Source organism: Bos grunniens, chromosome 19 (assembly GCF_055505025.1).
Source record: "Bos grunniens cultivar Pamir isolate PY7600 chromosome 19, Bosgru_T2T1.0, whole genome shotgun sequence".
Classification (NCBI taxonomy): Eukaryota; Metazoa; Chordata; class Mammalia; order Artiodactyla; family Bovidae; genus Bos; species Bos grunniens.
In genome coordinates, this window is record NC_141183.1 from 32,210,367 (window position 1) to 32,238,170 (window position 27,804).

The 27,804-nt window shown below is 45.3% G+C and overlaps 1 protein-coding gene across 19 annotated transcripts in view; it reads right to left on the minus strand.

The window, feature by feature from the left end:
* Positions 1–629: 629 nt before the first annotated feature.
* Positions 630–27,804, minus strand: part of MYOCD (myocardin) — a 92,630-nt gene continuing 65,455 nt past the window's right edge. For 10 of the 19 annotated variants that reach the window (XM_086358766.1, XM_086358765.1, XM_086358776.1 and 7 more), the window contains 7 exons: positions 23,781–24,025; positions 22,646–22,799; positions 17,958–18,899; positions 15,063–15,206; positions 13,496–13,624; positions 10,083–10,140; positions 630–6,734 (listed from right to left, as the gene is read on the minus strand). In XM_086358766.1, coding sequence (XP_086214892.1) covers positions 6,163–6,734; positions 10,083–10,140; positions 13,496–13,624; positions 15,063–15,206; positions 17,958–18,899; positions 22,646–22,799; positions 23,781–24,025 — 2,244 coding nt within the window. In that variant the 3' untranslated portion in view covers positions 630–6,162. The remainder of the gene's footprint in view (positions 6,735–10,082; positions 10,141–13,495; positions 13,625–15,062; positions 15,207–17,957; positions 18,900–22,645; positions 22,800–23,780; positions 24,026–27,804) is intronic. The other 9 variants (XM_086358775.1, XM_086358768.1, XM_086358779.1 and 6 more) reach the window with 4 other exon arrangements.

The following is a 27,804-nucleotide window of genomic DNA, read 5'->3' on the forward strand; positions in this document are numbered from 1 at the left end:
TGAAACAACTTAGCATGCATGCACGGACATCCACCTCTCTCTCCTTTGCCATTCCCATCCCATGATCAAATCCCATACTTTCCATTCTATTAACATGTTTCAAAACTACCTTAGTCTCTATTCCTACAGCTGTTTTTCTTAGTCAAGTCACCATCTACTTGGCTGGTTTATTAAAGAATCTTAAGTTATTACTTTCACTCCAACCCTTACCGTTACCCCATCGTTTCTTCTGTACTGAATTCAGTATGTTGAATTCCCCTTGAAGTTCTTACATCTGTAGACTAAGGAGGGCACCAGTGATTTATCAAACTAATTCACGATTTACTGCGTGTATTTTAATAGCATATATGTAACTGTAGGCTCACTAATGTCCTCATTTGATTAGTGTGGGTAAGATGTACAGTGTGTGAGATCAGAAGCACTGCAGATAAGTAAAGTGTGATTGCTGGTTCTGCCAGGTTGCAGATGTGTAACCTTAAGTGATTAACTCAGCCTTTGCAGACTCAGTTTCTTCATCTGTAAACTGGGGGTGATCATAATACTACTGTTTCATGGTACCGCTGTGGGGATTTGACAAAATAACAGCACAATGCCTGGTACATTGCACAGTCAAGAAAAAAGCTTTCATCTCTCTCTAAAATAAACATTTTATTTAAAAATATACATATATTTTTTTAAAAAGAACACATGCCAACTTTGGTATTTAGCCATTGCTTCTTTTCTCTTCCTGGTCACCCACATTTCTTCCTAGTTATGTATAGTTGAGTGAAGGAGCCAACGTGAAAGCTCCACCACACGGGGTCCCTGCAGAGAACATATGCTGGCTCTTTGGATTTCTTTGCAAAGTGCCTCTTTGTGTTTCCAGGAGGCAGGATTTCAAGCACCCAGCTGTGCACTGCCCTCTTTCCTCACTGCAGGCACGTTGGAGAGAACTCTGGGGAGCAGCGTGGGTTCCCTTCCTTTGGAAAACGTTACAGCAGCCTCCAGGATTGCCATCATTCTATGACCTTCTCCCAAAAACCCTCTGGAACTGTTAAAGCACACACAAGGAGCTCACAAGGCTGAAGGTGATTGAAGTAAGCGCAAGAGACCACCATGAGTTTGTCTTAACCCATAGAATTCTAGAAACTTAGATTCCACCAACTCCTACCATCAGAAGGGAACTTCTTCATGTTACCAAACCCAATGAATCTACAGCAATTTCCCTGGGAGGTAATAGAGAAATTTTTCTCGGATCTCTTCCGGTCTTAAAGTCATTTCCTAATGCATAGTCTCACCCTAGCCAGGGCTCCCCTGAAAACGTGGATTCCAGAATCAAACCCAGCTCCTCACCACGCTGAGCAGCTCTCTAGCTTATAGGACTGTCTTGTTGTATGTCTAGTAATATCATCTAATGCTAGTTGAGTTTCCGCATCTCAATTGCCCCGCTGGTTTCTACTGGATTTGTAAGAAAACTGAAGACTCCAGACTCTCACTCTGAGTTTGCTTACAGCTGACAGCAAACTTGGTGCATCTGTGGGCCACAGCCAAGCCCTGAAGGTGGAGGGCAAACTGCCCTCACAATCCTGCAGCTTTTTTTCCCTAAAAGACAGAGGCTCTCCATGGACACCCTACCTTGTAGGTGTCCCTTTTGTCCAGAGAGCTTGTTCTGAAGATCAAGATGAAGGCATGGGACAAAATAATAATAATAAGTTTCCTTTGTCCTTCTCTGATTTTCCAAATGTTTCTGTATCTGGCAATGAAGATAAACCCTAAAAGCTCAAACAGATGTTTTAAGTGGTAGAAAGACATCTAAGTCATATGTTGCTGCTGTTTGATCACAGAAGAAAAAAATGCAGCATGAGTGTAGGTTTTAGCTAAAAAGCCCCTCTCCTTTGGGAAAATGAAAACCACCCCCCACCCCCTGCCTTGTCATCATAGGTAAAGGGATTCTGGTTGGAAGACTTGGAAATTACCAGGCTTCTTGCAACGTCCCAGTCCCTCAAGATCAGAACCATCTGTGCAGAGTCTACGTGGTACTGGACATCTGGGACAGGGGATGTGCTCTGCACAGGTGAGACATCAAGTTATTATCTCCAGGATGAGTAAATCTGATGCAGGAGTTTTTTGCCAAACCAGCATTGGTTTCTAGAAGAGGTAATAGAAACCTCTTCAACAGGTCTTTAGAAAAGACTGTCTTGAACGCTTGGGGTAGGTTTTTGATCCGCCCCACCTCCTTTTTTTCAGATTGGAAATAAATGTTTCTGGATGGCAAAGGCCACCTGTTCACAGATGTTGGTTGTTCAACTGAAGACCCTCCTGCTTTCCTTATCTGTCGGGGCGATCACTTCATGGAGAGAATGGTTTCTCATCCCAAACTTTTCGATTTCCTTTTCGTAATGTAATGTCTCAGCTGAACTGAGAGGCTGTGGCCTGACCTTCCTTCCCTTCCTCCCTCTTTCCTTCCTTCCTTCTTTCCTTTCCCTCTTCCTCTCCCTTTCCTTATAGTAGAATGTGTGCCATCTCAGTAACAGTGTTAGAAGCAGGGCTTCTACTGAGCACAGGCTTAATGAAGTATTTGCACAAAGGAACTTCCTGAATCCATTGGATAAGGGTGAACCCACAGGACTGCACCAGAGTTGGGAGCAGCTGCAAATGTCTGCAGGTCAGCTTAACCACAGGGTGCTCCTGGGGGTCTTGAGAGGACCACATGTGGTTAGTTTCAGGCTCTAAAAGCCTGAAGAAACTTGACCGTGGCCATCTTCTTAAGTCTCTGTACATCTTTTAGTCATGCCCAATTTGTCACCAGAATAGAAGACACAATTAAGAGTTTAAAAGAACTTTAAAAAAAAAATCTCCCTTATAGGAAACATAAATTAACACAGATGATCAGGGAGCAACCAGCTTCATCAACCTTTTCCCAATTATCCTCAGTTTTATCTTTCAAATCTCACATCAGATCTACAGAAAGAGAGCGTGAATATGGTGGGTGGGGGTTGTGGGTGGAGGTTGAAAGCAATGATCCAGGAGTCTGCTCTGGGTTGCGTGCTGGTTTGTAGCAGCAAATATCTTTCGTTAACTGTGAGGCATATATGTCAGTGCCAGATAATAGCCTAAAAATATCCCAATGAAAATGCATAGCCTTACAAAGACAGAGGCCTCCTAGCCAAGTCTAGCCCTTCAGACAGAAATACCCAAAGGAAAAAAAAATAATTGACACTCAGACCAGAGTCTCAGAGATTGCTGTGAGGTTGTTCTCCAAAGGAAGGGGGATAAAAATAACATTAAAAAATTCACACAACTTGGCACATGAGAAATGGACTGACCAGTGAGCTTTGTCAAGATCCCCCCAAAATGTCAATGTCTGAGGAACACACAAAGGTGAGGAATGTGTCAGGAAGATTTTCTTCCCCATAGCTTCATCATCAAAGAAGAGATGGCAATTTTCCCCTCAGAATCTTTGGTTTTGATGACAGACATCAAAGCAAAGTGGAAAATGTACCGTGTGGCTCTTTTAAAGCACAAGGCAGATGAAGGAATGTAAAACGACTGTCGTCTTCCACCACTGCTCTCTGTGAGAGGAGGCAGTACCTTTCCAGTGACCAAAGGTGAACGCTCCCTGTCTCTTCACATCACAGTCACTCTCGAGACGGGCTTGTTCATCGTGAGCAGGTGGCTGTGCGTCACTGGCTTGGAGCCATGAGTCATACATAGAAGCAACTTGTAGTCTGGGTGATGAATCGGGAACTCGCAGTGAGAAAGGCCAAGATCATTTCACAGCAGATGGAGGCTTAAAGGCTTTTGGTATAGAACTCTGTTGCACTGCCTTGAAGATACACACACATACACACATGTGTATGTATATGTACATATGGATGTGTATATATGGATACACATATCCACACACACCTATAGACACACATACATATACATATGTATATATCTATACACACATGCATATGTGTGTGTGTATATATATATATACACATATAATATATATATATTTTTTCCTCCTGCCCTCCCCACCCCCTCGGTAAGATGCGGCAGCTTTCAGAGTAGCAATCACCAAAAACACTCTGTGTTCACACATGTTAACAGGTTAACAATGGAATGACTTCTAAATCTTTTTTTTTTTTTCAAAAAGAGAACTTCTAAAATCACAACATGTTTGGTTATTTTCTCCATAAGTGCACAGTGAACATTTTTTTTTTTTTTACAAAAGAAGAAAACAGTGCCTTAGTGATTTAAATAAAAAATAAAAACAGCGAGAGCTACCTTCTACAGCATGCAACACTATGAATCCGTGCATTAGAACCACAGTGAGCCTTAGAGACTATCCTGCAATTTAAGTTTTCAACTCCCAGCAAAAGCAGGGGAAGTGGTGAGGAATGCACAGTAGACCATCGTCTTTTTTCCCTTCCGTCCTTTTCGACGTGCGATTGTGTTTTCTTTCAGAAACCCAGACCTAAAATACTCTTTCCTTGGAACTATACTATAGTATAGTTACTATATATACAACGTAACGATTTCCGGTTTTCCCCAGAGCAACCCAAATCAGTGATCACGAACCAAATGAGGGTAGGGAGAGCTTCACGACTGATGGACGGAATCATTGGTTTCTTTCCTTTGATATCTTTCTTTTGACTTCCTTTTACAGCAAGTTATTATGCAGATGGAGAATCGGTTACCCGGGAGAACCTTGACTTTCAGCTTTTTAACGTATGGTTTTATTAGCAGTAGGACAGCTGATAAATGGATGAAATCCTCTTCTCCAAACGTTGGGGCAGAGAAAGGGAGATCTTCAAAAGAAGGGAGAGAATGGATGGAAAATTTGAAAGAAAAGTAGAGTGGGAGAAAGACAATGGAGGTGAACCCCTCCTTCCAATAAGAAAATAAAAAGAGAAGCCGAACGTCCATAAATAATCACCCTGTTATATGAATAGTAACCCACTGTGTTTATTCCCATCATACGTGAAATGATGTTCCTTAGTGCTGTCTGCATTATTCCTGATAACAGTTACTTGAGACCAGAGAGATACTCTGATTTGCTTACGTGGTCGTCTCTAGTCTTTGACACTAAAGGAGGTTGTGCTGGAGAATGGCAGGAGGTTTTGTCTCTCTTCTTGCTTTAGGGTTCTCTCCTGTTTCACAATGCTTAACACCATGGCGGGGATTCCCAGGTGGCTCAGTGGTAAAGAATCCACCTGCCAATACAGGAGACCGAAATTTGATCCCTGGGTTGGGAAGATCCCCCGGAGGAGGACATGGCAACCCACTCCAGTATTCTTGCCTGGGAAACCCCACGGACAGAGGAGCCTGGCGGGCTACAGCCCAGGGGGTAGCAAAGAGTCGGACTCCACTGAGCAACTGAGCATACACATCACCATGGAGACAATGACAGTGATCTGGCCACTGGTTAAGAAAGGGAAATTTCAGGTGTGCTTCTTTGGGCCAAAGGTAGGTTGGTTGTTATCTGTGACCACATGGAGTCCTGGGTACAGGGTTGGGGTCACTGTAGCGGGGGCAGCTTTGTGGCCAAGGGATACTGAATTCACTTCACTTCCCTGGGAATGGATTGGTCCTGTCCCTCTGTTCTGCCTTAAGAACCTGACACTGGGCCTGACCTCTGTTTTGAAAGGCAAGTGATGGAGACATGAGAAGCAGCCTTCAGGGGTACGACTTCCATCTACTTTGAAGGACTGGCTTCTGTGTGTTCCCCAGAGAGCTTACAACTTCTTTCCATGGTAAGAGTAACAAATTCATGAGAAAATCTTACAAAGTGAGATTATGCCCCAACAGTGCCTGAAAAAAATACAAGCTAGAAAAAAAGATTAGTGTTTGAAAGGCATTGGAAGCAAAAAAAATTTTTTTTTGTATTCTTGATCTGAAAAAACGTAATTTTGAAACCATTGCTGAAATCAATAATAGTCACTGAACGTTGGCAAATATTACACTATCCATCTATTAAAAAAAAGACTCCTGTTTGTTCTTGCTGGTTGTAACTGAAGTCTCCATGCTTGTTTTTCATTCTCTCCAGCTCCTCCTCCCCTTCTTCCTCCTCCTTCTTCTTCCTCTCCTCCTCCTCTTCCAGCTCCTCCTTCTTTGGGAGAATGTAAATATTTGTGGTCATGTGCTTTCCCCGATGGGATTCCTCTTGGCCTTCCTTAGCACTTCATCAGGTGTTTACCACTGCTGTAAGTGGAGGTCCATGGGGGAATTCAGATTGAGATCCGTGACATCCAGGAAATCAATGTTGAAGATGCTGGGGCCCCCGGTAGACAGGGAGCTGAAGCTTGGGGTGGAGCTGGGCGGTGTGAGGTCCAGCCACTCCATGCTTTCCCAAGGAGATTCTGTGAAGCTTAAGGGCAGCCCACTGCTGTCCACAGAGGAAGGTGAGAACTGGGTCTGCATGGGGGACAGGGGGCCCGGCAGGATCTCGTGTGCATTGAAGAGGTCTTCTGCAGCCTTCCCTGAGAATCCATCCATCATCCCGTCGAAAGGAGGCTCCTCACTCCCGATTTTCAGAAGGGTGGTGTCACTCACCTTCCCCAAGGGGCTCTGAGAATTTAATAAGACTTCCAGGTGCTCGTCGCTCTCAGCACCGAAGTGATCAAAGGAGAGCTGGCCTCCTGTGGATGCTGGTTCAAAGGCTGCTGAGGACTTGGGGAGGGCACCAGTGGGGCTTCGAGAAGACCCAGGTATCTTTGGGACTCTGTGAAGACATGAATGATCCTCTCTGGCGTCAGCGGGCATTTCTGTTGGTAAAACACAACGGGAATTGTTCAATCACTTCCGATCGATTGTGGTCATTCAAAGATTGATCACTCAAAGATTGATTCATTCACTTGAATGAATCTTTGGAATGAATGAATGACTTACAGAAGGAGATGGCCATGCTTCTTGGGTCACGGCTCTTCACCTGGTCTCACCCCTAAACCACTCTGTATATTGCAAGGTCTTCCCTTGGGTCTCTCCCCAAACCCTCTCTTGCTGGAAATTCCACTCTGCGATTATCAGACGCTCAAAGCAGGTGCTTTTACCTGCTCCTTCACTGACACCTGGCTGCCCCTGAAGACACTGCACCCTCACTATACCCTCACTGGGGGCTCTTTGCTGCCCAGCCAGAAGATGAGTCATCAGGTCCTTTCCTGCCACCACTGTCTGATCGTTACTCCTCCTCCTTATTATAACTCCTCAGTGGTTTTGAAGGTCATCCTGCTCTCAAAGTCCACCCCCTACCCCCCCGTCTCCTGGTCCTTCCTCCTCATCCACAAAAAACTACTCCCTGTTCACTGCCTTTCTTCCACTTCAACTCTTGTCATTCTCCGTGACTTCAGCATCCCAGAAGTGACTTGTTGTCCAGGGGGCCTCTCTGTTCCCTGATACCCCATCCCCCCCAGTGCAAGTGATGCTGCCATTGCCACTCTGCTGGACACAGCCTGGACCTTGTGGCCCCAAACACTGCATCCTCTGAAAGTCCCGTTTCAATCACCATTTCCAACTCCCTGTCCATCGCCTCCCACTCCTCAAGTTCACTTCATAAGGACCCTCTGATAACAAATTCTTAGCCATTTTGAGTCACCCCAGTCTACTGACTCCACGAGTTTCTCACCATCCATCAGCTTCTTCTGATTTTTATTTATTTTGGCCAATACATGCGGCATGCGGGATCTTAGTTCCCTGAACCAGAGATCGAACCTGCCTTCCCTGCAGTGGAAGCATGGCATCACAAGCACTGGACCACCAGGCAATTTCCTCGCTTTTACTCCTTTCCTCGTGCAGTCTGTACTCTTGATCCACCACTCTAATTACTCTCACATATATCCTCAATCCCCCTGCCCTTTCCTTCCATCACCGTATTCCCTTGGCAAAACCCCACACCTGGATGAATCTAACCGTCTGTTTTCTCCGAGTCCTTCCAGGATTGGTTGGACTTTTAAGAAAAAAATTGCACAATGAAGTTGCCCAGTTCATTTTTAAATTCATGATGTTAAGTCGGCACTTAATACTGCCTAGTAGGGGGCTTCCCAGGTGGCGCTAGTGGTAAAGAACCTGCTAGTGGTGAAGAACGGCCATCTCCATTGTAAGATGTGAAAGACACAAGAGATGTAACAGACGCAGGTTGAATCCCTAGGTTGGGAAGGTCCGCTGGAGGAGCCCGGCAGGCTACAGTCCATAGGGTTGCAGAGTCAGACACGACTGAAGCGACTTAGCACGCATGCATTCAGGCACAGAGAGAGGGTGATCCTGCTGTTGTTTCTTTCTTTCTTTCTTTTTTTTAATTTTATTTTATTTTTAAACTTTACCAAGTTTTGCCAAATATCAAAATGAATCCACCACAAGTATACATGTGTTCCCCATCCTGAACCCTCCTCCCTCCTCCCTCCCCATACCATCCCTCTGGGTCATCCCAGTGCACTAGCCCCAAGCATCCAGTATCGTGCATCGAACCTGGACTGGCATCTCATTTCATACATGATATTTTACATGTTTCAATGCCATTCTCCCATATCTTCCCACCCTCTCCCTCTCCCACAGAGTCCATAAGACTGTTCTATACATTGTTTCTTGTGATCGATTCATCACTGTTCTTCTTTCCTGGAATTTCCCAGGCTCCACTCCCACACCCTGTTTGCAGACCTTGCCACATACTTCATTAAAAAAATAAGGGTATCTTCACTGCTATATTTAAACTGGATAATCAACAAGGACCTACTGTATAGCACAGGGAACTCTGATCAGTGTTATCATGTGGCAGCCAGGATGGGAGGGGAGTTTGAGGGAGAATGGATACGTGTATATCCATGGCTGAGTCCCTTTGCTGTTCACCTGAAACTTTCAAAATGTTGTTAATTGGCTATACCCCAATACAAAATAAAAAGTTTAAATACAAAATATAATGGTGTCTGATAGGAACCTGCTCATCTTTCCATCATGAAACTTAACAACAATACAGACATCTATGCCCATGTTTTTCTTCTTCACTTTTGTTACAAGGGAGGAACTGCCTATTTCCTTGCATGATGCCCATCTCTCTTGCCAGACAGCAAACCCCCTAAAGGTGGTGGTTTGCCTGGTTCAGCGATGGACCTAGTCCGATGCCTGGCCACTTTCTCTCTGAAACTTTCAATGCTGTCACTTAAGCGCTCAGCACTGAAGAATTGATGTTTTCGAACTATGGTGTTGGAGAAGACTCTTGAGAGTCCCCTGAACAGCAAGGAGAGCAAACCAATCCTAAAGGAAATCAACCCTGAATCCTCATTGGAAGGACTGATGCCGAAGCTCTAGTACTTCAGTCACCTGATGCAAAGAGCGGACTCATTGGAAAAGACCTTGATGCTGTGAAAGACTGAAGGTAGGAAGAGAAGGGAATGATACAGGATGAGATGATTGGATGGCATCACTGACTCTATGGTCATGAGTTTGAGCAAACTCAGGGAGATCGTGAAGGACAAGGAAGCCTGGCATGCAGTAGTCCATGGGGTGGCAAAGAGTTGGACTTAGGGACTGAAAAACAGCAACAGCTTGAGGGCTCCAATATGGAGTCTTTTCTTTTTATCCACACATTCTCCTTACATGGTCATAGTCACTTGTGTGCTTTCAGATTTTAGGCACAACTGTGTAACTGTTTAAAAAGAAATAAACGAATGACTTACAAGGAGGCAAAAAAGAACACATTGACCACTGTCACTGCTTGAATGACATGTGAACATGAAGGGCCCATCGGTGGGAGATTCATTTTGAGCAGACTTGCTTTACCTGCTTCCTTCTTCTCATAATAAGAAGAGAGGGACGTTGGGATTAGAACAGTAGGGGAAAATGGTTTAGCAGGAAAAACATTTAGGAAAACAAGGACCAAGCTGAAAGATGAAAACTGTTAAAACGATTGCTGAAAAGTTTTCTGAGGAAAATGGGACAAAGGTGATGAGGGGTCACCCTCTAGGACTTCTTTTATCTGCTCCAAACATGGACAGGAGGCTCAGAGGCAGAGATGTTCTACCCCGACATGGCTCTTTAGTCCAACTCACAGTGAGCATCTGACCTTGGCCCTGAGAGTCCACACCCTAGACTGCACACAGGGGCAGAGGATCCTGATGTCTTACCTCCACTTTCAATGAGGACATCCAGGAGTTCGTCCATCTGCTGGCTCCGGGTCATTTGCTGTTGCCAATTAACCAAAGGAGAACAGAGAAATTAAAACGTAGCGACTGCTTCTGTAGGAAATCATCGGAAGCAGTATGACAGGTTCTTGAATTAGGTTTGGTTAGTAGTGTTTTTTTTTTTTTTTAATTGTGGTAAACTATAAACAACATAAAAATTTACCATCTTAACCATTTCAGAGTACAGTGTGCAAATCCACTAAGGTCATTCACGTGGTTGTCCAACTGGCACCACCGTTCAGCTCTGGAGCTTTTTCATCTTGCAAAACTGCAACTCTGACCCCACTGAACACTAACTCCCCACCCCCTCCTCCCTACAGCTCCTGGACACCACTGTTCTGTTCTCTGCTGCTGTGGATTTGATGACTCTAGGTATCTCATATAAGTGGACTGATACAGTATCTTTGGGGCTTTCCTAATAGTTCAGTTGGTAAAGAATCTGCCTGCGATGCAGGACAGCCTGGTTTGATTCCTAGGTAGGGAAGATCCGCTGGAGGAGGGATAGGCCACCCACTCTAGTATTCTGGCCTGGAAAATTCCATGGACTGTATAGACCATGATGGGGTCGCAAAGCAGACACGACTGAGCCACTTTCACTTTCACAGTGTCTTTCCCTTTGTGGCTGGCTTATTTAGCTTAGTTTGGCCACTTCATGCGAAGAGTTGACTCAATTGGAAAAGACTCTGATGCTGGGAGGGATTGGGGCAGGAGGAGAAGGGGACGACAGAGGATGAGATGGCTGGATGGCATCACCGACTCAATAGATGTGAGTTTGAGTGAACTCCGGGAGTTGGGATGGACAGGGAGGCCTGATGTGCTGCCATTCGTGGGGTTGCAAAGAGTCGGACATGACTGAGCGACTGAACTGAACTGAATGTCTTCAAGGTTTTGCAGCAGGAGTCAGACTCTCCTTCCTTATTAACTCTGAGTAATATTCATTGTGGAGCTTCCCAGGTGGCCCTAGTGATAAAGAACACCTGGCAATGCAGGAAGTCTCCTAAGAGGCTTGGGTTCAGTCCCTGGATGGGGAAGATCCCCTGGAGGCAACGCACTCTAGTGTTCTTGCCTGGAGAATCCCATGGACAGAGGAGGCTGGCGGGGTATAGTCTATGAGGTTGCAAAGAGTCAGACATGACTGAAGCAACTTAGCATGCAGGCATAATATTCATTATTCATTGGATGTATACAATATGTATTTCATTTATCCATTCATCCTTCAATGAACACTTGGGTTGGTTCCACCTTTGGCCTTCATGAATACGGACGTTAACTGGCTAAAGATTTTGGTAGCATGCGTTTTTGGACAGGAAAACTACTAAATAAAACGATCTGACACAACAAGAGGAGGGGGGAAAGGAGGCAGAATGATCCCTAGCCCAGAGTCATTCAGAGTAAATTCAGTTGTTTGAGAAGTTCCCATTCCAGGAGATGGCACCTTAATATATAAGTAGTATGGCCATTTTTATCACTTTGAAGTGACTTGGCTAGGACGCAAAATAAGCCTCAGCAATCAAGCATCTTTTCTGATCACAACGTTAATTGTAGGGAAGCCCCACAATGAATATTACTCAGAGTTAATAAGGAAGGAGATTCTGACCCCTGCTGCAAATTAATCAGAGAAATTAATCAGAAATTGATCAGAGAAAAAGCAATGGGAAAAAATGCTTATTTGGAGGCTAAACAACATGCTACTAAAACATGAATTGGTCAGTGATGAAATCAAAGAGGAAATTAAAAGATACCTAGAGACAAAGAAAAGTTGGACTTAGTCTAAAAGTTGGACTATAAAGAAAGCTAAGCACTGAAGAATTGATGCTTTTGAACCGTGATGCTGAAGAAGACTCTTGAGAGTCCCTTGGACAGCAAGGAGATCCAACCAGTCCATCCTAAAGGAAATCAGTCCTGAATATTCATTGGAAGGACTGATGCTGAAGATGAAACTCCAATACTTTGGCCACCTGATGAAAAGAACTAACACATTGGAAAAGACCCTGATACTGGGAAAGATTGAAGGTGGAAGGAAAAGAGGGCAACACAGGATGACATGGTTGGATGGCATCACCAACTTGATGACAAGAGTTTGAGCAAGCTCTGGGAGTTGGTGATGGACAGGGAAGCCTGGCGTGTTGCAGTCTGTGGGGTCGAAAAGAGTCAGATGTGACATAGAGACTGAACTGAACTGAGAGACAAATGTCAATAAAAACACAAGCATGCAAAATCTATGGGATGCAGCGAAAACAATTCTTAAGAGGTAGTTCATAGGGATACCGAAATTCCTTAATAAAATAAGAAGAATCTCAAATGAACAACCTAACCTATCATCTAAAACAGTTAGAGGGACTTCCCCGGTGGTCCAGTGGTTAAGACTCTGCACTCCCAATACAGAGGGTGTGGGTCCTATCTCTGGTTGGGGAATCAGATCTCTCATGCTGTGCAGTGTGGCCAAAAAAAGCAACTAAGGAAGGGGGCTGGGAAAAAAAAAAAATTAGAAAAAGAGCAAACAAAATCTAAACTCAGCAGAAGGAAGGACATTAAAGATCAGAGAGGAATTACATAAGATAGAGATGAAATAAGAATAGAAAAAAAATCAATAAATCCAAGAGCTGGTTCTTTCAAACAGAGAACAAAATAGACAAACCTTTGGCTCACCAAGAAGGACGGACCCAAATAAAGAAAATAAGAAGTGAAGTGACTTGGATCTGCCTCCCGTCTGGGTGCTGGGGATGTGGCTCCCGTTTCTCTGGCTCTCCACTGCACTTGTAGTGAACACAACTTCCCCTCTGGCTCATCTGAGTTAAGTAAGCTCTGTCTGTGGAAGTCCACTTTGCCTGCCCCTCTTCTTTTCTTTTGAAACCACAAAGGATCCATTTGATGTTTACAGATACCAGGGCATGGGAATGAGGAGGACAAAGGCATACACGGATCTCAGTCCCTGGGATCACTGAGTTTGGAAGCTAGGAAGAACCTTAGAAACAGTTGCCCCAGCATAACTCTCATGTGTTAATATTTGAGTACGTATCTTGTGTCAGGACAATGCGATCAATGCTATGTCATCTAGCACCCTTATCCAGTAGATATCGTCTTCATTTCACAGAAGAGAAGTTGAATTCTTGACCAGTGTTTGTGGCAGTGGCAGCTGGCACCAAGTCTGGACATTTGGATGCTAAGTCAGCCTCTTGTCTCTCTGCCTCATACAGCGTGTCTACACACACCACGCTTCTTCACAGTGAGCATCTGGACAGTCTGCTTGTTCTGGCAGGGGAGGCCACAGAATCTACATGCATGAAGCCACATCGTATAAAACAACATGCACTGAGTCAGCCTGTTCTTCCATGAAGATCAAATCGTGCGCTTACCTGCTTCACTGCATCTTCGTAGGATGGCGGCTGGGTTATTTCTGAAACTGCGGAAGTGGACTTGGAAAAAGTTGGGGATGGAATTGGAAACTTTGGCCCTGCCTTATCAGAAGAGTGCAGACCCGCCATCTGCGTGAGTAAAATTCAAAGAAAGACGATCAATCCATGCATCGACATTGTATAGAGCTCCTGTTTTAGAAACTATAGACTCAACTGTAGAAAAAATTGATTAAAGGGGAAAAAGATCTGGGGCTTAAATATATATCACAGATATGTTACAGATGTATATGAACAACAGGACACATCACTGTGGATGCGATGCTGGAGGCATCTCAGGATGGGAGCCTCAGAAATTCATTCCCCTCCTCTAAGGGGCACCCTGTCTGTTGGGAGAAAGCGAGATGAGAAAGAAGCCAAGTGTCTGTCCAGTCCAACACAAAGAGCTCTATCAACCCAGGCATTTCCAGAGTAATTTATCTCTCAGCCTGTGTTGTTCCTAAGTGAAAGTATTAGTTGCCCAATCATATCCAACTCTTTGCACCCCATGGACTGTTGCCCTCCAGGCTCTTCTGTCCATGAGATTTCCCAGGCAAGAATACTGGAGTGGGTAGCCATTCCCTTCTCCAGGGGATCTTGCTAAACTAGGGATTGAACCCAGGTCTCTCAGATTGACAGCAGATTCTTTACCATCTGAGCCACCAGGGAAGCCCGTTTCATTCCTAAGTGAGTGTATATGCAGATATTGCTGGAGTGTCTCTTCATAAGCCAGCCCTGTGTGCTGTAAGTGTGTTCTGTGGGGGTACCTAGGACATTACAGAGTCTCCATCCCCAAATGATGCCCTGCCCTGTGGCATGCAGCGCTTTTGTGTCATGGTCAACTCGTGTCTGCCACCTTCTTTTTTTTTTTTTTAAGACTAATTTTATATTTTTTTGAACTTTTAATTTTGTATTGGGGTATATATAGCTCATTAACAGACAATGCTGTGATAGTTTCAGGTGAAGAGTGAAGGAACTCCGCCATACATATACACGCATCCATTCTCTCCCAAGCCCCCTTCCCATCCAGGCTGCTACATAAAAGTCTGCCTCCTTTTTGACTACCTTCCCACTGCTCCTTGCATTCCCCATATCCTGCATCTTTTACCTCTCTGATTCTCCCACCTACTGACATGTGTCATCTCCTCCCTTTTACTTGGCGACTCCAACTTTCTGCACCTCTCCATTCATTTCCAAGGATCCACTATTTCTCTCATTCTCTGCATTTTTTCTCCCCATGCTCCCTGACTCCTATCTTCAACTTCACTGAACTTGGTCTGTTCGCCACACTCTTTTGCAAACCTGCCAAGGCCATTTTACTTGTCATAATTTCTGGGATGAACCAAGGAAATGATGCCTTGGAATACTCGGACTTATATCCGTATATCCATTTCTGTCCTTTTCAAGTAAACTTGTTTCTATCCAAAATGTCATTTCTTTCTGTTTGAACCTCAACACGGGGAGGAGAGAGGCCACAGAGATAGACGAGGCCAAGTTGGCTCCCAGCTTAAACCTTTCTCCAGGCGCCTACCTTTTGCTGCACACCTGGGCTTTTGGGAGAAGGTCTGCCCCCGACAGCATGACTGCTGTCTGCCGCAGCTCCAGAGAAAGGGGGGTGAAGGCTGGGAGGCTGGGGAGAGAAGCTTGGAGGGTGGCCCTCGTGTGCCCCTGAGTTCTGCGGAGAGGAAGAAGGACAGATGAAATGGCTGATCCCTGCCCTCGTGTCTTATCTTTCCAAACCTCCCTAAGTTCCATCACCAAGGCCTCAAATCCAGCTTTGGACACTTCACCTTCTGCTCACAAACTCTCCATGGTTTCCACACGTCTACAATGGAGGGTCCACATCTAACCAGGGTGAGTCTTCAAAATGCTCCACAGTCAAGCATTATTCATTTCCCTCTGTGAGCTTGCGTGTGGGCATGTTCAGTTGCTTCGTCACGTCTCATTCTTTATGACCCCATGGACTGTGGCCCACCAGACTCCTCTGTGCATGGGATTCTCCAGGAAAGAATACTAGAGTGGGTTGCCATGGCCTTCTCCAGGGGATCTTTCCAACCCAAGGATCAAACCCATGTCTCCTGTATTATAGGTGGATTCTCTACCACTGGGCCACCAGGGAAGCCCTCTGAGAGCTTAAATTCTGCTAATCCAGCCACAACGTGTACATTTTGCTTATGCTTTTTTCACATGGAATGACCTTTTCCTGATTCTCCTCTTCCAACTCCTCAAGTCCAAATCCCTTTGCAAGTCCTCCCACTCTGCTAGCCCTTCGTGGTCGACACCCACTCCCCTAAGGCTCTGTGTAGCATTTAACATCATGCTGCTCAGTGATGTTATCCTATATTGCTCTTTGTCTTTTTATTTATTCATTTTTTATCATGGAATCATTCATGTCTTCAAAGAGTGCTTTGTAAGCCATCAATTACTGTACAAGTGGTGGTTCTTCTTGATAGCATCCATATCATTCACTTCAGCATCTTATGGTCCAGAGGTATTTCAAGAGCTACTTGTACTTTTGATTCCGAGAACACCACATTGACACCTGTTGTCAATAAGGATGAGAATCCATGTTAAATTTCAGCTCCTCCCAGAGTGCTGACTCAGGAGTGAGCATCCTTCATGTGAATGTGTTGCTCTAGTGGGTTCATAAAAATGTATCTGCATTACCCCACCTCATACTCCCAGGGTAGAGAATATTCAATGTGAAAGAGGCATACATTTTATTAATAGTATCAGATAATCCTTGGTTCCATGACCCTGGGCAACTGGCTTCACCTCCCTGGGCCTTATTTTCCTCAATAGTGAAGAATAGCAAATTGTAATTCGTAAGGCTGTTTTGGAATTCGTAAGGACTTCCCTGGTGGCTCAGATGGTAAAGCATCTGCCTACAATGTGGGAGACCCGGGTTTGATCCCTGGGTCAGAAAGATCCTCTGGAGAAGGAAATGGCAACCCACTCCAGTACTCTTGCCTGGAGAATCCCATGGATGGAGGAGCGTGGTAGGCTACAGTCCATGGGGTTGCAAGGAGTCAGACACGACTGAGTGACTTCATTTACTCACTCACTCAAGGCTGTTTTGACAATTAATGAGTTGCTCACATACATACCTCTTTTGAAAAAAATACAGTGATTTTTTTTAAAAGATCATCTTATTGTTATTTTTTGACTTATTGACAGATTGATTTTGTTGCTCTGGGTCTTAGTTTCAGCACATGAGATCTTCAACGTTCGTTGTGGCATAGGGGATTTGTAGCTGCCACTCGTGGGATCTAGTTCGCTGACCAGGGATGAAACCCAGGCCCCCTGCATTGGCAGCATGGAGTCTTAGCCCCTGGACCGCAAGGGAAGTCCTGTACATTGCCCCTTAATACCTGGCGCATGGCAGGGATCCAATTAACTTTTCTTCCTATTCCCTTCCTAATAACATAGATTTCAGAATCTTCGTAATTTTCTTTCTCAAAGAGACTTAGACTTTTCTAATAATTCTTCGGTTTCATGGACAGAGGAAGTCTTGGATGCTCCCCTTGGTCTAGTCTTTGAACCGTATGTTCTTCTGGGCCTTCCCTATGACACCCTTCATTCTGCTCCCGCCACACCAACTTCTTTCTGGTCCTGGACTATCCCACATAGGCTCCTAGAACAGGGCCCTTGCACTTGCTGTTCCTCCTTTGCGTATAATGCCTTCACCCCAAACACTTACAAGGTTTTCTCCTTTACCCCCTTCAGATGTCCCTGGCCCTTCCATTTAAACTTCCAAATTTCTCATTTCCCTTGTCTGCTTTTTCTCTGTAAGATGTTTCATCTTCTAATATATTAAATACTTTACTTAGATCTTTTGCTTACTGTCTGTCTCCCCATGAGAATAGGAATTTTTGTCTGGCTAGCTCAACACTAATCCCCAGATACTAGAACAGAGCCTGGCACACAGTAGGTAAATATTTGCACTTTACAGACCATTACTCAGAGAGAACAGTAAGGTCTGATAACTTTCCCTTTGGCCCTTTTGATGAGTTAGTTTGGCCTACAATGAAGTTTGACACCAATGGGTCTTGGGAACAGCCCCATGAGCCAAATCCAGTCCCCAGCTTGTTTTTGTAAATAAAGTTTTATTGGAACAGCCATGTGCATTCATTTACCATGTTGTCTATGGCTGCTTTGGGGTTCCAGAGGTAGAGCTGAGTGGCTGTGACAAAGACTGTACATTCCACAAAGAAAAAACATTTATCATCCAGCTCTTTACAGAATAAGTTTGCCATCTTTGTCTCATAAGTGAGTTTGTCTGACTGTAAAGGTTTGTGGATCGTGGTGCCCGGGAGTTACTATCAGAATTTTAGCAAACCCTCCCCATGCAAAGTTCCAAGGTCAGCTCCTTAGCAGTTGTAAATTCACATCGCACTTTCGGGAAGAGCACGGGGCCAGTTCTTACCTGTGCAGTGCACACCTGGCTGCTGACAGGTGAGGAGACCCTGTGTTCTTCTCCTTGGGCGCCTGATGATGGGGGAAGGAAGTAATGGTTGTTTGGCGATGGGGGCAAACTGATGTGCTGTGGGCTTTTCACAGCCCCGAGGGGCGAATGCTGCGGTGAGCACTGCGGGCTGAGGAATGTGGAAGACAGTACGTTGGTCTGACCCGAGGGCTCTGCACAGTGAGTGCTCCCCAGGGGCAGGAGCTGAGCGTCTTCGCGAGGCGGTGGCGGCTGGCCCTCCGAGCCAGTGCTCTGTCTTTTCATGGCTGTTTGCCGGGATGAGAAAGGACAGCTGGACACGGCATCTTCCTGCTTGATGGGGGCGGCTGGGAAGGGGGGCGGCTTCTTGTCGGGACAGCCGCTCCTCTTGTGCTTCTGCAGCTGCAGCCTCAGCTCCTCCACCTGCCTCTGTTCTTGCTGGAGCTTCCAGGTGAGCTCGTTGATCACCTTCTGCTTCTCCACCAGCATCTTGTCCTTCTCTGAGTCCAGCCCGTCCAGCTCCGGAAGCATGGAGCCGCCATTCAGACTGCCCATGAGAGTTTCCTCGGCGCACGCGGGGACCGGGGAGGGATGCAGGCCAAAGGATGGGGAGGCGTCGTTGAAGGTGTCCGGCAGGGACCCCGCCACCGACAGGTCAGACGAGGCGGGTGAGATTGGGGGGCTGGAGCTAGTGCTGCCGAAGTGGTAGAAGCCGTTGGACAGGGCGCCGGTGGAGGGGGAGGACTGGTAACTGGGCAGCGCATTGCTGGGCGTCACCGGAAAGGTGACAGTCGTGATGTCACCGAAGTTGGGCACAGGGTTCCCAGAGCAGTCCTGGAAGGGCCGGAGTCGGTCCATGAGGGCCGTCTTGGTACCGGACACAGGCAAACCTCGTATTCGAAGCTGTTGTCTTAACTCAGAGACCTGAAGGAACCAGGCTGGCGTTAATGCTGCTTAGTGACAATCTTTTTTTTTTTTTTTAAGTATTGTTATGGCAGCTTTAAGATGTCACAAATGGAATCTAACATGTCCCCTTATTTGTTAACAATTTTGATATCATCTTGCACATTTTTAATGATTTGTAAAAAAAAAAATCATACACCATGTTTTCATGGTCTCACATTATAGAAATGTCCAGCTCAGATGAACCACGGGGGTTATCTGGTCTATTGCCTTGCAACCCCCATCCTAGTCCTTGCCCCCATTTAACAGGTGACAAAGCTGGTACCTGCCTGGGTTTAGACGTCAACCCTCAACCAGCAACACAGGGCAGCCTGACATGCTAGGGCCTCTGTGCCTTTGGTGAACAGCCTGCTCATCCCATTTTCCCCACACCTGGCAAGAACATTAGAGCAGAGCCATGCCCCCCTCCATGGGGTTCCTGATTCAGCAGGTCTGGGTTGGGCACTGAGAATCCAGGTCTCAAACAAGTTCCTGGAGGATGCTGTTGGTGCCAGGACCAAGTTTTGAGCATCACAGTTCTGCATTGCCATGAATGTCCTAATTTTAGTGACTGGCTGGATAACAGTCATATACTGAGAGAAGTGTGTGCGGAGATGAGACCATCAGTTCAAATCCTGGTCCTGCCTCCTCCCAACTCAGTGATCGCTCTGTGAAATGGGGTGACAGTACCTCTCTTACACAGTTTTGTAGGGATAAAAATGGCTTAGGATTTGTAAAGGGCTTGGAGTAGTGCCTCACAATTGTTGGTGCAAGGTTCTTGCTTTATTGTTATGTGGACTCACAAGGAATTATTTTAACCCCACATTTATATCCATAAATGTCTGTTGCTGTTGTGTTAGCCACCCCAGTCGTGTCCGATTCTTTTCGACCTCATGGACTGTAGCCCACCAGGCTCCTCTGTCCATGGGATTTCCCAGGCAAGAATACTGGAGTGGGTTGCCATTTCCTTCTCCAGGGGATCTTCCTATCCCAGGGATCAAACCCATGTTTCATGCATTGGCAGGTGGATTCTTTACCACGGGAAGCCTACAAATACATATACGTGTATATATATCTAAACGTCTGCTTGCAGATGAAAACGTCTGGATAAAAATAAGCTAAAATTCTACCAACAGTTCTCTTTATCTGCATTTCTAAAATAGCCCTCATCAGCATATTACTTTTGTAATCAAAATGGAAAATGTATCAAATACCTAAGTGTCAATAATTCAATACAACAGCCAGAAATCAATAGGGAGATACTCTTGTGATGTTTTGTACAAAAAGGTCTTTTTGAACCTCAAAGCTAAGAGACTAATAATAAAAATACTGGCCACAAAACTGAAAACTATAGGTCAAAAATACTGGGAGAAAATACAAATAGCCATCTCATTAAAAAAAAAAAAGCAGGGAAAATAATAGTAAGCTTAGCATATCCACAGGAAAATATTGACACCCAAACTAAAACTGGGTAATGGACACAATCCAACCCTTCACAAACAAAAGATAAAATTAAAAGAAAAATGGGGACTTCCCTAGCAATACATTGGTTAAAACTTCACCTTCCAATGCAAGTTTGATCCCTGGTTGGGGAGCTAAGATTCCGCGTGCCTTGTGGCCAAAACACCAAAAGATAAAACGGAAGCAATATTGTAACAAATCCAATAAAGACCTGAAAAATGGTCCACATCAAAAAAAAATTATTTTTTAAGAAAATTAAAAGAAAAATGACCTATAACATCTGAGTACCAGCTAATATTCCAAGAAATAAATATGTACATAGCTTTGCGTTTACCAGATGGACAAATAAATGAATAATAACACTTTGTGTCAGTGAAGTAGCAGCAAAAATAATTGTATAAAAATGTTGCTGCTGCTGCTGCTAAGTCGCTTCAGTCGTGTCCGACTCTGTGTGACCCCTTAGCAGCCCACCAGGCTACCCTGTCCCTGGGATACTCCAGGCAAGAACACAGGAGTGGGTTGCCATTTCCTTCTCCAATGCATAAAAGTGAAAAGTGAAAGTGAAGTCGCTCAGTCGTGTCTGACTCTCAGGGACCCCATGGACTGCAGCCTACCAGGCTCCTCCATCCATGGGATTTTCCAGGCAAGAGTACTGGAGTGGGGTGCCGTTGCCTTCTCCGATAAAAATGTTAAGGAAAAAAAAAAAGCTTTTTAAACCTTGCTATTCTGACCATGGGCCCAGCAGCATCAGACAGCATCTGGGAGCTTATGATAGAAATGCAGACTCTCAGGGCCCTCGCCACACCTATCGAATCAGAATCTGCATTTGACCGTGAGCCCCAGGTGGACCACTGGGCACGTGCCGGCTTGAGGGGTTTTGCCCGAACACAGTCCTTCTGGGAACAGATTGGCACAGACATTCAGGACAGGAATGTGACAACACGGACAAAGAGCTTTCAAAAACAGTCATGCGTTTAGGTTCAGGAGTTCCACTCCTGTGTATTCAGCCTGGGGAGATAACTAGAGAAATTAAATGTGTATGTGAATTACACATTTCATAGCAAAAATTTGGAAGCAAAAGTCCAATAGACGGAGGTCAATGAGGTGGAGAAATGATATGCCAGTACTAAAAAGAAAAACCTTACTGAAATATTAAAAGTTATGAAAAAGTCCATGATAAATAAAATAGAAAAGCATGCCAGAAGTATATACTCAGTAATTATTTTAAAACCAAACATATTCACAAATATTTTAAGTCTAAAAGGAAATACTATAGAATCTGTGAGTCAATTGTCTTTTAAAATACTTTTTTTATACACTATCATATTTCAGTAGTGAGTATATATTACCTTAAGAGTTACCTAAAAAATTATCTTCAAAAGGATTGCAATTACTGACTATATCACAAGCAATAAGATATGCTCTCAGCCCCCTAGCCTGGCTAGCCTTGTCTTGCCATTTTCTTCTATATTCACTGGTTTGAAAAAGTGAAAAATGGCAACTCGTTATTGTTTTAATTTAGAATTACTTAAAATTAATGAGTTCTACATTCATTTTTAGAATCCGCTCTAGCACTGAATAATTTAAACTACATTATTAAATAATGCAGCTCATATTCTAAAATAAAATGAATACTTGTTCAGTCCAGTTTACTTTAAATTTCAGACTGTTATGCTGTGTAGGCTTGCTTGGCACAAAGATTTGTATTCACCTCTTTTATACATTCACTGGTGTTTTAATTGTTGCTGAATTTTTAAGTCAAACCAGCCAATCCTAAAGGAAATCAACTCTGAATATTCACTGGAAGGACTGACGCTGAAGATGAAACTCTAACCCTTTGGCCACCTGATGTGAAGGGCCAACTTATTGGAAAAGACCCTGATGCTGGGAAAGGTTGAGGGCAGGAGAAGGGGGCAGCAGAGGATGAGATGGTTGGATGGCATCACTGACTGGATAGACATGAGTTTGGGCAAACTCTGGGAGCTGGTGAAGGACAGGGAACCCTGGAGTGCTACAGTTCATGGGGTCACAAAAGGTCGCACACAACTGAGTGACTGAACACCAGGGCCTTCTCTGGTGGCCCAGTGGCTAAGACTGTGCTCCCAATGCAGGGGACCTGGGCTCCATCCCTGGTCAGGGAACTAGATCCCACACTCTGCAACTAAAGATCCTGCATGCCGCAACCAAGACCCGGCACCGCCAAATGAATACATAAATAATTTAAAAATATTTGTTTTAAAAAAACAAAATAATGCCAAACCCTATACCTTCAGATCATCTAGGTTGGATGGGAGTGGGCCTGGCTTGAGAGAGGAGACACCAGTTTGTCCAGAAAAGCTGTTTTTGGCAGGAGACAAAGGGGTATTGCTCAACGGTGCTGAAGAAGCATTTGGATTTCTGGCCATCTGCTCATTTGGTTCCCTGTAAAACAAACACAGAAGAGGTACTGAAAATACAGTCAGATTTATGTATGGGGATATGACATTGTGATTTATAATAGGAAATGTATATATTTGGTCTTCATCCTGGTTTCTGGCACAGCTTCTAAAACCCTGGGGGTTTCCTAAATCATGAAAACAAAAGCTGTCTTTTGTTATCCTAATGAGGTGACTGTTGGAAGCCACTTAAGCTTGGAGGCTGGTGGCCTGGAGACTGAATCATGAGATTAGAGAGTTGGAGTTTTCAGTCCCACCCCTGACCTCTAGGGAAGAGAAATAGCTGGAGGTTGAATTGATTCACAAAGGCCAATGATCTACTCAATAACGTAATGAAGCCTCTATAAAAACCCAAAAGAATGGGGTTTGGAGAGCTTCCGGGTTGTGTAGCAGGTGGAGATTTGGGGAGAGTGGTGTATCTGGAGGGACATGGATGCTCTGCCTGACTCCCATGTACCGCCCCAGGCCTCTCTTCCATCTGGCTGCTCCCATGAGGACCTACATGCTTTTACAACAGACTGGTAGTCTAATAAGTAAAATGTTTCTCTGAGTTCTGTGAGCAACTCTAGGAAATTAATTGGAACCCAAGGAAGAGGTTATTGGCAAGTCCAGTCAATAGCTGGTCTGTCAGAAGGACAGGTGACAACTTGGACTTGTGACTGGTGTCTGGAGGGTGAGGGGCCAGTCCTGGGGGACTAAGCCCTCAAGCTTTGAGACTGAGATCCAACACCATCTCTGGGTAGACGGCATCAGAACTGAGTTGAACTGTGGGACCCACCCCCCGACCCAGCTGGTGTCTGGTGGTTCGGGGAAGACTGGGCGACCCGACCACAGGACGTGGTGCGGTGTGGGACTTGCTGGGTCCTCTGATGGAGAAGCCACAGCCAGCCTCCATCCCCAGGTGCCCCCCCCCGCCCCGTCCTCCCCCCTCCCCCCTCCCCCCGCCCCCCGGGCTTGGCTGACTTACTTGGGTGGAGCTGCATGCAGCCCGGGGTAGCTGAAGCGGTGCTGCTGCTGCTGGCTGAGGATCTGCAGCTGCAGGAAGAGCTGCTGCTGCTGGAGCAGCCGGGCGTAGGCAGAGTCCATGGGCGGAGGGGACTTCTCCGCCTTCTGGTCTGGGGGGATGTACTGGTGGTACTTGAGCTTCTTCACCTTTGGCTTGGGGTCCTTGGGCTTTTTGTGGCGGTTCTTGCTGTCGCTCAAGGACTTGGACTGCAAAGCAGATGGAGAGACGGCATGTGCTTTTAGGTGGTGGATGGGAACGGCTTGGCATCAGGAATATTACCTCTAGATTTTATCTGATGGGTGTCCTTGAACCCCCGACACACAATATAGCAAAGACAGGAGGCACGAGGAGATCCTGGAAGTTAAGGTACCTAACAAAAAAATCCATGCAAATACATCGCAAAGGATGGACACTCCTTAGACAGGAAGTCTTGAGTCTTAGAAGTGGCTTCGGGGAACTTCCTTCCCAGAACAGAGAGGTAAGTCTATGTTTCACTGAGGCCAGCTTCCTAACCTAAACCTGATGACTAATGAAGACGACATTCTGTTCTTGGGTTAGGTTCATAAGAAGGTTCTTTTTTTTTTGGAAAAAAAAAAAAAGTTCACTGTGGACCATTTTTAAAGCCTTTATTGAATCTGTTGCACTGCTGTTTCTGTTTTGGTTTTTTGGTCGTGAGACATGTGGGATCTTTGCTGCCCGACCAGGGATTGAACCCACACTCCCCGCATTGAAAGGGCAAGTCCTAACCGTTGCATCACCAGGGCGGTCCGAAGAAGGTTCTTTCATCTGTATATGTGTCATCATCTTTAGTGAAGCTCCTCGTGAGCTGACTTATTAACAACATAAAAGGAGATGAAATTAAGGCTGTCTCTAAAAACCCAAAAGGTGGATTCTTGTTGCTTCTAAATCAATTCCCCTTCCCACCAAATACTGATATAAAATCAGGAAGTGACACCCTCTGAACTAAAGATTCTTCACTGACTACAGGAAGGACAAGTCACCCACTGAGACCTTTCCAGAAGTTACCAATCATGGTGTACGGTTTGGATCCTTGAAAAAAGTTAAGGACGGAGGCCTGGAAGTGAAGACACATTTTTGAACATGGTATAGTTATCCAACTTTACCATATCTCAATGACCCCGACCTGCAAGTTGGGTAAAATATTCTCTACTTTTGATTTCAGTAACCAACGGGAGAATGGTAAAATATATTGTTGAAACAATTAAGATTTCAAAGGACAGTGTGATTATATTTATAACCTGTCCCTGAAATCCAAAGACCTCCAGAGACTGAGAAGCAATAGGTCTGTACTTCATTCAGTTAAAAAAAAAATACATTTCCAATTCCTGACAGTATTATAGAAGATTGAAATGAACAGGGATGTGATGATGGAAGGGTCTTAATCTGAGAACAAGCCGGCAGGGGAAGGTGTGGTACCAGCAGTGTCCAGAAGAGGGAGCTCCTGAATAGCCAGCAGGCAGGTTGTCACAGGGAAGCTTTCCCATTTTAACCACGAAACACATATCTGAAGGTGACCTATTGGATTTGCTTTTCTCTGACTCAGCGTGCCCGTCCACCAAAGCCTTTTTGTGTGTGTGTGTTCTCAGGAAGGCTTCTTGTACACTTAGCTCAAGGATTCCTATGGGCCAGGGGCCCTCCTCCCTGCTCAGTCATCGATGAGTTAGTGCTCCAGGTAACGAGTCAGCCTTCTGTTCTTGGGAGAGTTTCCCCCAGCTCCTGCAGTCAGCTCTGCCCTGCTCGCACTCCTCCTAGGACCTGCTTGTCTGGGGAAGCTGCAGCCTTGCGTCTAAAGCAACTAAATCAGGGGCTCAGCCATCTTCTCTATTTGTTGCCTTATTATCACGGAGACTCTGAGCATTCAGAAGGTATTGTAAATCAAACCGTTTGCTCCAGATAGTGAGAAGCACGGACCACGGAAGCCACGGAACTCTGAATCACTGGAACTTTGTGTGTGCTGCACTCATTTGCTCAGTCATGTCTGACTCCATACAACCCCGTGGGCTGGAGCCTGCCAGGCTTTTCTGTCCATGGGATTCTCCAGGCAAGAATATTGGAGTGGCTTGCCATGCCCTCTTCCAAGGGATCTTCCCAACCCAGGAATCAAACCCGCATCCCTTATGTCTCCTTCATTGGCAGGCGGTTTTTTTTTTTTTTTTTTTTTACCACTAGCATCACGTGGGAAGCACACCTGGAACTGTATAGTTGCATATTTTTGACATGACTCTTAATTGAAATTGATTGTCCTTTCTCAGGACAATTACTACACTTTCTTAGTACGAAGAGGCTGAAGGCTCTGCTCACTTGCATTCAGTTCAGTTCAGTTGCTCAGTTGACTCTTTGCGACCCCATGGACTGCAGCACACCAGGCTTCCCTGTCCATCACCAACTCCTGGAGCTTGCTCAAACTCACGTCTATGGAGTCGGTGATGCCATCCAACTATCTCAGCCTCTGTCGTCCCCTTCTCCTCCTGCCTTCAATCTTTCCCAGCTTCAGGGTCTTTTCCAACTCTTTTGCATTAGGCAAAATTTAAACACTTCAGTAGAAATATTAATACAATTTCTCTTTGCTCCCAATGGTGGAAATCACTGAATCATATTAATATTAAAATATAAATATTCTCCCAAGTCAATATGTCTCTTCCCTCTACCCGTAATGAACAAAATTCACCAATAGCCACATAATTTCAAAGCTGTTGAGCTGAGTGGATTGTGAAGTGAAAGTCGCTCTTTGCGACTCCATGGACAAGTCCATGAAATTCTCCAGGTCAGAATACTGGAGTGGGTTCCCTTCTCCAGGGGGTCTTCCCAACCTAGGGATCGAACTTAGATCTCCTGTGTCTCCTGCATTGGCAGGTGGATTCTTTACCAGCTGAGCCACCAGGAAAGAGTGGATTGTAGGCTGGGTTTAAGCCACTGCAGTCTGGGGAGCTTTCCTGGGAATCAGAAATGCCTGTCATCCATTCAGAACATGAAAACTAGTTTTGTGGGCTTCTCTGGTGGCTCCGTGGTAAATAATCTGCCTGCCAGTGCAGGAAACATGGGCTTGATCCCTGATCCAGGAAGATTCCACAGCAACTAAGCCCAAGGGCCACAACTGCTGAGCCCACGTGCTGCACCTGCTGAAGCCCGAGCACCCTAGAACCCGTGCTCTGCAACAAGAGAAGCCACCGCAAGGAAAAGCCCGAGCACCGCAACTGGAGAGCAGTTCCCACTCTCCGCAACTAGAGAAAAGCCCATGCAAGAGTGATGACCAGCATAGCCATAAAGAAACAAACAAAATTTAAAAAAAGAAGACCACTTTTGTGTATATGCATGGACAGGGTGGCAGGGCCATTACTTTAACACTGATTCTTACTCAGCTTGCAAGCTTTTAAAAGTATTTCTTAAGAATCATCTCAGCATTAAGTGCCAGCTTTAGAGCTGAGAAAATATTAATATGCCCCCAAGTCAGTGAGAAGTTATTTGGGATAAAATATTATGAAAAAAGTCAAATGACTACCAGTTAACTGAGGAGAAAGTACTTTGTGAATTGTTAAGATATAATGCTGAGAAAATTAAACCCAAACTACGCGATCCTGCTTATTCTGTGCCTCCTGCGAATATGAGGCCTCCGTTCATGTCCACAGGGAGACTGGCTTGACTGACAGAGGCTTTACTTTAGGCAAGACCTTCAGGCTGGCCTCCCTTGTGTAAAAGCCACTGTCCTATCTAAACCTGTGTTACGGCGCGTGCAAATCCTGTGTGCACTGAGGTCAGTGTCTGTCTCTAGGCTAAGCTACCGAAGGCTTTCAAGTCAGGAACCTGCTGGCTGAACTGTGAGCCCAAAGAAAGGAGCCACAGACGCTTCTTTTCTGTGGGGAAGATCCCTGATGGGCAAGAGCCTCTTGGTCCATGTACAGTGATAGCCCACTTCTCCACCCCTGTCTAGTGATGCTCCCAGTGGACTGAATCCATCCATCGGTCC